The sequence below is a fragment of the Aotus nancymaae genome, unplaced genomic scaffold (assembly GCF_030222135.1).
Source record: "Aotus nancymaae isolate 86718 unplaced genomic scaffold, 86718_ANA_hifiasm-v0.15.2.pri h1tg000019l, whole genome shotgun sequence".
NCBI lineage: Eukaryota > Metazoa > Chordata > Mammalia > Primates > Aotidae > Aotus > Aotus nancymaae.
The window spans coordinates 1,757,336-1,767,593 of NW_026988431.1; the positions used below are offsets into that span (position 1 = coordinate 1,757,336).

At 49.2% G+C, this 10,258-nt stretch overlaps 1 protein-coding gene across 2 annotated transcripts in view; it reads right to left on the minus strand.

The window, feature by feature from the left end:
• Nucleotides 1-7,646, minus strand: part of CMTM7 (CKLF like MARVEL transmembrane domain containing 7) — a 60,895-nt gene extending 53,249 nt beyond the window's left edge. Inside the window, exon 1 of one of the 2 annotated variants that reach the window (XM_012435516.3) lies at nucleotides 7,437-7,646. In XM_012435516.3, the coding sequence (XP_012290939.1) occupies nucleotides 7,437-7,592 (156 nt within the window). In that variant the 5' untranslated portion in view covers nucleotides 7,593-7,646. The remainder of the gene's footprint in view (nucleotides 1-7,436) is intronic. The other variant, XM_012435515.3, reaches the window with a different exon arrangement.
• Nucleotides 7,647-10,258: the final 2,612 nt, after the last annotated feature.

The following is a 10,258-nucleotide window of genomic DNA, read 5'->3' on the forward strand; positions in this document are numbered from 1 at the left end:
GTTTTGTTTTTTTTTTTAAAAAAAAGAAAACCACCACCAAAATTATGTGTATCTACTATAAAATACTTTAGTTTTATGTTTTAATCTTGGGGAAGAGGGAGTGGGTGAGTCTGTCTTCTTCATGCTTCCCAAAGTTTCACAATGAACAAGTATTACTTTTGTTAGCAGCAATAAAGCCAGTAACTTATTTTATTATTTTTTATTTTTGGATTTGTTTGGTCACTGACGGAGAGTAGTTTCTTGTCGGGAATGGGCTGAGATCAAAGAATCTGGGCAGTGAGGTTCTTTGCTGCTTTTAACTTTCAACTTCCATGAAGTAGGACATGGGTATGCAGACTGCACCTGGGAACCAAACTAGACCCCCCTGCCCCCACCGCCATCCAGGTGTAAAGCAGAACCTAAAGGGGTGGGCCTTCTGGATGACGCTGGGCTATTCTAACAGGTCTATTCACAGCTAGACCAGAGGCTGACATTCCCCACAGCTGACTTCCACTTGGCACCTAAGCTGTGAGTTCCCAAAGTGAAGCCCAGAATTGCGCCAAGCCCTCTTAGAGGGTCTCTACGACCCACTCTCCTGCCAAGAAACCTTAGTGTACGACCCCTAGCACCAGGTCTGGGAAAGTTCCTTCAATCTTATTTCAGACAAAACATCATTTTAGGATATAAAGTATTTTGCATTGTCCTCATTACTATTCTGAAATGAATAAGATGTGTATGTAATATAACCCTAATCCCTGTGACGAATTAAAAAAAGTTTCCACAAAATTCCAAAATAACCGCTAGGGGGCGGTACAGCCCCTAATTGAGAATCACCTCATCAATGGTGAGTTGATACAATGCTTTGCTGATTTTTCTAAGGACTATGCCTTCCTCAAGATTTGGCAGACCCTTGGGTCTGGTCCCTACATACCTCCAGTCTCATCCCCAATACTCCCACCCTGTTCTCTCCCCTCCAGTCCTAGAGATACTCCTCCCTCCACTAAGAGCCATGGTCCATGTTCTTTTTTCTTTTTTGGGGGGGATGGGAGGACAGGGTCTTGCTCTGTCACCCAGGCTGGATGGAGTGCAGAGGTGATCACCGCTCACTGCAGCCTAGACCTCCCAAGCTCAAGCGATCCTCCCATCTCAGCCTCCCAAGTAGCTGGGACTAGAGGCACATGCTACCACATCCATCTAATTTTTGTAGATACCAGGTTTCACCATGTTGCCCAGGCTGGTCTCAAACTCCTGGACTCAAGCTGTTCACCCACCTCAGCCTCCCAAAGTGCTGGGTGTAGGCATGAGCCATTGCATCGGCCAATGCTCTTTCTTCTGCTTGTGATGTAATTTCCTCGTGTTCAAGTCAGATGTCCCTTAGAAACGCCCTTTATAACCCACAAAAGGTCATACGCCCTAGTGTATGCTCTATACCACTGAGTACTTGTTCTTCATAATTTCCAAACCGGTTTGTAATGACATACTCATAACCATTTGATTAATGTTTATTTTCTCTATTCGGGTATAAAGAGACAGGGGCTCATCTGTCTTCCTTCCACAGTGCCCTAACACACAGTAGTGATCGCCTACTAGTGATGACCGACTAGTTAGCTGATCACAGTAGGTGATCAACAAACATTTGCAAATAAATGAACCTTCTGGAAGAAATTTAGATTTCCATCATTGCCGCTTGTGAAATACATTCTGATTCTCTGTCCATGTTACAGTTATGCAAATGTCACAGCCTGTTTTTCTGCACAGGCAGAAAGAGTCTGTTTTGTTAATAGCTGTATTCCACATAGCATAAGATTAAGAGCATAGCAGATGCTCAGTGGATAAGATGGTACCCATTTCTAAATGTCTGGGGTGGGATGATTAAGAATTATTCCAATACCGGCTCACTTCTTGCTACATCTTTTTCCTTCCCACCTCTAAAATATCACTTATCTCTAACTTAAACATATACTGAATAAAGGCTCTAGAGGGGTAAATGAGCCACTCCCAACCTGACAAACTTACACTCATCTGTCAAGATGCAATTTAAATATCACCTTTGCTCTCTAACCCTCTTCCATAAGGTGGGCAACTATCAGAACTTCTGCCTTCCTCAGCAGCCAATTTTGGTACTTGTTCATCCCCTCAGCTTGTCGGAGGCATCCTAACCAGAGTGACTCCATTTTGAATAAAGGCCAGAGAAAGCACATTCCCAGAGGGTTGGGCAATCCTGGTCACAAGATAAAGTTTATGCTTGACGGAATGAGTTAATAACATTAACTATAAAGACCCAGAACTTACGGAAATGTCCCAGTACTTTAAGAAGAAAAAGTATTCTTAGTTTAAGAATAGGTTCTGTTTTAAAAATAATGGTACACTCATAAATTCTTGCTAAAATCAATGATCACATAGGAAAGTAACAATACTAATAGCTTCATACAAGCTGACCACAAGCTTTTGCAACAAAGTACACTATTTTTAATAACCTGTAAAAGCAAGCACTGTGTTTGCAATGGGCACGTTCCTCCTCTTGTGTTCTGCAGACTCACTACTCTGTAATTGAGTAGTGTCTAGTAAAGTTTTTTTTTTTGAGATGGAGTCTCACTCTGTCACCCAGGCTGGAGTGCAGTGGCTTGATCTTGGCTCACTGCGACCTCTGCCTCCCGGGTTCAAGTGATTCTCCTGCCTCAGCCTCCTGAGTAGCTGGGATTACAGGTGAGTGCCACCACACCTGGCTAATTTTTGTATTTTTAGTAAAGACGGGGTTTCACCATGTTGGCCAGGATGGTCTCGAACTCCTGACCTCAGATGATCCACCCTCCTTGGCCTCCCAAAGTGCTGGGATTACAGGTGTGAGCCAGCGTGCCTGGCCCTGGTAAACTGTCTTAACTTCACTGTACAACTTGCCCGAATTTTTTCCTGCACAAAGATCCAAGAACCAGCAGCTCTTGGTGTCTGGTACAAGACCCTCTTCCCATGACAAGCTGAACCACAGATTTCTTGAGGGCCAAGAACTTGGTCACAGTCATCTGCTTCTGCACAAATGGAGATAAGTGTAGCAGTTATACAGGTCTGTTGAATGAACAAATAGAAGGGAGTGTTGGTAGGGCCACAAGCCCCATCCTGGGGTCTCCTTACTCCCGCAGCAAGAATATCTAGCCCCCTCAGACCCCAGGGCATCCCTTTTAGCTCAGACCCTTCAGGCACTCAGGGGATGCCCTTCAGCCCAGCTTCTGTGACTCTGCAGTGGACACCCCTTCTTCTAGGAGCGGGTGCAGTGGGAACGCCACGGGGATTTCCTGAAGTGTAGCTGTGGCCTCCCCACACCCAGTGGTGCAGGCAAGCACCTGCCCCTCACACTCCTCCCTAGATCTATTTACATAATTACATGCCATTCAGTTCACTCATTTAAAGTATAAAACTCAGTGGTTTTTAATATATTCAGAGTTGTGCAACTGTCACCATCACCAATGTGTGTGTGAGTCTCGCAGTCTCGCTCTGTCACCCAGATTAGAGTATAGTGGTGCAGTCTCAGCTCATGGCAACCTCTGCCTCCCGGATTCAAGCAGTTCTCCTCCTTCAGTCTCCCCAGCAGCTGGGATTACAGGCGCCCGCCACCACGCCCAGCTAATTTTTGTAGTTTTTAGTAGAGACGGGGTTTCACCATATTGGTCAGGCTCCACCCACCTCGGCCTCCCAAAGTGCTGGGATTACAGGCATGAGCCACTGTGCCCAGCGTCACCACCAATTTTTGAACATTTTCATCACCCCCAAAAGAAACCCCATACCTATTATAGCAGTCACTTCCCACTTCCTTTCAACCCCTGCTCCCTGACCGAGGCAACCACTAATCTACTTTTTGTGTCTATACATTTGCCTATTCTGGACGTTTCGTATATATGGAATCATATAACACGTGGGCTTTTGTGATTGGCTTTTTTTTCCACAGCTTAGTGTTTTCAAGGTTATCAATATTATTTCGTGCATCAGTGCCTCATTCTCCCTTTTTATGGTTGAATAATATTCGATTGTATGGATGCAGTTTTAGTTGCTGTTATACATTCATCACTTGATGGGCAGCTGTGTTGTTTCCACTTTCTGGCTATTATGAACACATATGAATGTGTAAGTCTTCATGTGGACATCTGTTTTCGTTTTTCTTGGGTAGAGCTGGGAGTAGAATTGCTGGGTCACATGGTGACTTTTGAGAAACTGCACCATTTCGCAAAGTGGCTGCACCATTTTGCATTCTCAGCACCGCATCAGCGTTCCAATCTCTTCACATCCGCCTTATCTGCACCGCTTGTCATTTTCTGTCCTTTTTATTGTCATCTCCGTGGGTGTGAAGTGTTATCTCACTGTGGCTTTGATTTCCCTGGAACTATTAACAAGCGACAGCTCTGCCGGAGGTATGCGTTCTGGAGCTGAGGCCTCTAGGCCTGGATCGGTCCTGCCACTGCTGCTAAGAGCTGTGTGACTTTAGTGTGTCTTTACCTCGTTAGCCATTTCCTTACCTATGAAACATGTGACTTCACTGGTTTCCTAGAAACATGCAGTGAGATTACACATACATGGTATATAGTATATAATTACTAGAACATTATCAAGAACAATAACAGGTCTCGAAAATGTCACTATTAAAAAAAGTCTCATGCAAGTGCAGTGGCTCACACCTGTAATCCCAGCATTTGGGGAGGCCAAGGTGGACAGATCCCTTGAACCCCTGAGTTCAAGACCAGCCTGGGCAACACAGGGAAACCCTTTCTGTATCAAAAAAATACAAGGCCCAAGACAAGGGAAGTCATTCTCCAGTGGAACAGCCCATCTAATGATTTCTTAAGACGACATGCTGGCAGATCTATTGATCAGATCATAATGAAAACATTTCATGAGAAGCTGAGGACAAAAGGGTCCCCCTGTTCAGTAGGCACCTGAGACATCAATGGTCAAAATGAGAGACCCGTAGAAAGAGAGCCCAATGGGTAGCATTAATTTAGCTGCTTCTGCCCTTTCCTAATGTTAAAACTTGGCTAAGCAAGCATTTTCCAGCAAAGAAGACAGATGGACCTCAAATGCCCAAGCAGAACTTTAGAAGAGAGGAAGAGGAAAACCGGGAGGAGTTAGACAAGAGGCCCAGTAGATAGCCCTAACTAGTTTCTCTAATACGGTCAGGCAGGGGCAACTTTGCCCCAGAGGGTCTGATCAAACAAGGCTGCAGCAGTGATGGAGACGCCTCCAGGGAAGGTGTGAGACTCCCAGCATGGTTGTAAGAGGGACGCACAGAGAAGCAGCAGCCAGCCAAAGAAATTCTTCAAGTCTTTGTTCTCTTTTTCGGAACAACAGGCTCCACTCTTGTGAGTTGCAAATTGGCACAAGGGCCATAGGCCAGAGACTAGCTGAGGAGCTGAAAATGAGTTGGAGGCCAGGTGCAGTGGCTCATGCTTGTAATCCTAGCACTTTGGGAGGCCGAGGCGGGCGGATCACCTGAGGTCAGGAGTTCAAGACCAGCCTGGCTAACATGGTGAAACCCCATCTCTACCAAAAATACAAAAAATTAGACAGGCATAGTGGCTTATGCCTGTAATCCCAGCCACTTGGGAGGCTGAGGCAGGAGAATCACTTGAACCCGGGAGGCAGAGATTACGGTGAACCGAGATTGCACTACTGCACTTCAGCCTGGGCAACAAAGCAAGACTCCGTCTCGAAACAAAAAACAAACTGAGATGGAGATTTTTCATCTCCCAGTATCTTTATTCATCAAACTCATGGACCACAGGAAGCCTTCTCATCTCCATTACTGTTCGTTTTTGGTGTGTTTTTGGTTTTGAGACAGAATCTCCCTCTGTCACACAGGCTGTAATGCAGTGGCGCAATCACAGTTCACTGACCTCCTCGGCTCAATGAATCCTCCCAAGTAACTGGGCCTACAGGCCCACACCACCACACCAGGTTTTTTTTTTTTTTTTTAAGAGATGGGGTCTTGCTATGTTGCCCAGGTTTCATCTCTGTTATGTTTGTGTACCAAACTCATAGACCAAGAAGGAGACTTTTCATCCCATATCTTTGTCCAGCACACTCATAGGCCAAGATGGAGGCTTCTGATCCCATTCTCTGTCTACCAAAGTCATTCCTTCCAGTGTTCAGGTAGGGCCTGTCTCACCCCAGCGCATCTTTTAACGATGGTGAGATGGGCTGGTCTCTTCTATTTGGTTGATCAAATCTCTTAGCTTGGGCCAAAAAATGCCCTGCTCAAACCCAACAATGCTCAGCACCAGATTTCTTGGTACGATGCTAAAATGCCTCTATTCCTAATTTTTGCTTCATCGAGACACCGTTCTTAGGGAGGCAGGAACTCAGTGCCCCCTTCTCTTTAGGTCCGGCCCAAGCAGGACATAAGGGCCACTTTATGCACACCCAGTGTGTGGAACAGCAGTGCCATAGATGCACAGACGTCTGAGACCCTGTGTCCAACCCCTGGGCCAGTCCACCTTGACAGGCCCCAGCTTCTGGGTCTGTGACCTTGCGCCAGCTCCACGTTCCTTTCCCCACACCCCTTTTTGAAACTTCCCGCTCCCCTCCCTACCATTTTCAGTGCAAACATTACAAGTGGAGACTCACAAACGGCCCAACCCAGTTCCAAAACACATCATACAAACGGAAAAGGTGTTTCAGATTACAGACTTTTAAAGAAGAAAAAAACGGGAGGGGAAAAGAAAAGAGTGAACAACAAGAGAATCGGCCAGGCAACGTCTGCCCTGGTAGCAGGCAGGCCCTGGTGCTGAGCTAGTCACAACCCAAGTCCAGACATTCCTCCTGCCTGGCTCCACGGCCGACTCCCATTCAAGAGACTGGCTCCCCCACGTGAGAACCAGCCCCTGAGAACAGGCCTTTCCCAACTGACCACCTGCCCTGGGAACTTGAGAGCGCGGGGGACCAGGACGGCAGGCTAGAGGGCCCCAGTTCTTTTTCCCACCTTGGAACGCGAGACCCCCTGACCTCCTCCCTCAAGCGAAACTGTGCACAGAGCAGGGACGCCCTGCCGCGCTGGGCTCGGAGGAAAGAGGAGGCCGTGGACGGGGAGGAGGTCGGGCTTCGCTGCCTTAGCGCCGCCGCCTGGGCGACTCTTCCACCCCCGGCTCGGGTTCGAAGCGGCGCGGCCCAGAGAAGAGGAAGAAAGACGAAAAGGAACTTTTGCCCGTGGTTTCGGTCAGTAGGCGGGTCAGGCCCGCCGGGCGGGGGCGGGGGGTGGCCGGAGAAACTGGCGATCCCGGCGCCCTGCGTCCGCGGAGGACCGAGCTCCAGCGCGGGGGCTGAGGCAGCAACTTTCCCGGAGGAAGCCCCGCCGCGAACTTTAGCCACGCGGTCCCCCGCCCGCTGCGCGACGCTCCCGGGGCTCCAGCTGGACCCGGGCCCTGCTTTCCCGGACGCCCCGTGGGACCTCCGCCCCACGCCCCGCGCTCTCTTACCATCTGCGCCACTTTCAGCAGGGCCGCGTGGGTGCGGGGGTAGCCGGGGTCCAGCAGCCCCTCCAGGGGGCTCGCGCCGGGCTGGGCCGCACCGGCCCCGGGTCCGAGCGCGCCGCTGCTGCACGTGGTGCGGACGATCCCCGCTCCGTGCGACATCGCGCGGCCCCAGCTCGCTGGCCGCCTCCCGGGGCCGCGGCCCAGGGGCCAGATGCGGAGGGCGGGCCGGGGGCGGGCGGGGGCGGGCGCTGGTGAGGGCGGGGCACCCCGTCCCTGCCCCGCAGCGGGAGCCGCCTGTGGCGGGATCTGGCCGGGAGCAGCCGGCCGGCGCCTTCCAGAAAGGTAGCGGCAGTCCCGGCCCGCGTAGATGCGCGGAAGTTGGACTGGAGCGAGAGGAAACCGGATGCCCTGGGTCGTGGCCTCCCTGAAGTGGGCAAGGCCCGGACCGCAGCTGGTACTGAGCCTCCTGGGATTTTGTGTGGGTGCGGCTGCGGATGTGTGCTGAGAGCACTTTACTGAAGTTTGACTTACACACAGTGCGATGCCCAGACCTTACGTGTTCAGCTCCACTAATTTTTATGTATGTGTACACCTGTGTAACCGTCGCCCTGATCAACAAATAGAACGTGCCCATCACCCCCAGTAAGCTCCGTGGGGGGGCCATCCTGACCTCCCCTCCTTCCCTGTCCCCATCCCCAACACCCATCCCCACCCAGCCTCAGCCAACCCCTGCAGTGGATTCTGCTGTCACTGGAAGTTCGTTTAACCTGTTCTTGGACGTCATAAACTTGAAGTAATACAGAATATTGTCATTCAACATAACACACTAGAAGATCCATCCTGTTGGGAATTCAAGTAGTTCATATCAGTTCCTTCCCTTTTATTGCTGAGTAGTACTCCACTGTGCAGATATCATATTTTTAAAAAGTTTACCCGGCTGATGAAATGAACTTCCTTTCTTCCTTCCTTCCTTCCTCCCTCCCTTCTTCCTTCCTGCCCCTCTCTCCCTCCTTCCCCCTCTCTCCCTCCTTCCCCCCTCCCTTACTCCTTCCTCCTCCCTCATTTCTTTCCTGGCTATAGTGACTATTCTGGTACAAGTTAGGAATACAAACTCTCATTTCTCTGGGATAAATATCTGCAAGTGAACTTACTGGTCACAAGAGGAGCATATGTTTGCTTCTATTAGAAGCTGTCAGCCTGGGCAACATGGCCAGACCCCATTTCTACAAAAAACAAAAAATAAAAATAAATTAGCTGCGTACAGTGGCACATGCCTGTTTGGGAGGCTGAGGTGGGAGGAGCCTCTGAGCCCAGGAGGTTGAGGCTGCAGTGAGCCATGATCGCGGCATTGCACTCCAGCCTGGGCCACCGAGCAAGACCTTGTCTCAATTAAAAAAAAAAAAAAAAAGAAAAGCTGTCAAAGTGACATTCTATTCTGTATCCCTTCTGGGTGGTTTTTTAAATGAAGAGGCCAGGCTCAGGCCTGTAATCCCAGCACTTTGGGAAGTTAAGGAAGGAGGTTTGCTGGAGGATAGGGGTTCCAGGCTGCAGTGAGCTGTGATCTTGTCACTGCACTCTTGTCTGGGTGACAGAGTAAGACCCTGTGTCTTAAAGAAAAAAACATAAAAATGAAGACAGGCCCAAACAGGACTGCCAGAACAAGGTATGTTCTCAGTCTGCCTTTTGAGCAGTGTCCCTGTGGCAATATTTAGATTTACTCGTTTAGAGATAACATCAGAAAATCTGGCTGGGCGCCATGGCTCACGTCTGTAATGCCAAAGTCATGCTCAGGAGTTTGACACAGCATGGCAACATGCAAAACTCCATCTCAACGAAAAAATACAAAAATTAACCGGGCCTGGTGGCACATGTCTGTAGTCCCAGATACTCAGGAGGCTGAGGTGGGAGGATCGATTGAGCCCAGGAAGTTGAGGCCGCAGCAAGTTGTGATCACAACACTGTACTCCAGCCTGGGTGACAGAGCAAGACCCTGCCTCGAGAACAAAGCAGAACGAAACGTAAAACTACCTTTGTGAGTTGATTCCCTGCCAGTGCTGTCTTGTCATCAGAAGAGTGTTCCATGTGGCACAGTCTTAGTAGTTCTTGTGTGTGGATGATACCCATGCAGTCTCTGTTTTGGCAAGCCTCTCAGGTGATTCTGATGCACGCTCAGATTTGAGAACCACTGTCGTTGCCGGGGTCCACTACGGTTGAGACATTTGGGGATTTATTTATTCCACCTTTATGTGTATTTGACAATTCTCATAACCAAAAAAAATTGCCTTCCATGTGTGACTTTGTAGACAACAGTGACAGCTACCTGGTACCTCCATTTCTTTCTCTGTAATACAGGAATCATTGCATCTAGGGGCTGCTGTGACAATGTGATAGAGATGCAGGCGTGCTGTGACATCTCTGGCTCTATGCCCACAGGCATGACGTTAGTATTGTATATCATTTTTTACATAGATGTACATTTCACTCCCATACTTGTCCAAGGCTTCAGAACCCACAGTGGAGATGGCAGGGCATCTTTGTTGAGGCGAGGGCTTCAGGGGCTTGGAAAAACCACGTGCTGGGTAATTTCTCCTTTGAGGGGTCTTTATCCAATTCAGCAATTTTCTAACAGTGATTTTCAATGTATAGTCCCCAGACCAGCAGCACCAGCAGCACCTGAGAACTTGTGAGGAATGCAGCTTCCGGGGCCCCACTCTGACCTGCTGAATCAGAAACTCTAGGGGTAGGGCTCAGCAGTGAGTATCTTGACAAGTCTTCCCAACCCCACCCTCACTCCCCACCCCCTTCACCACCACTATCTGCAATTC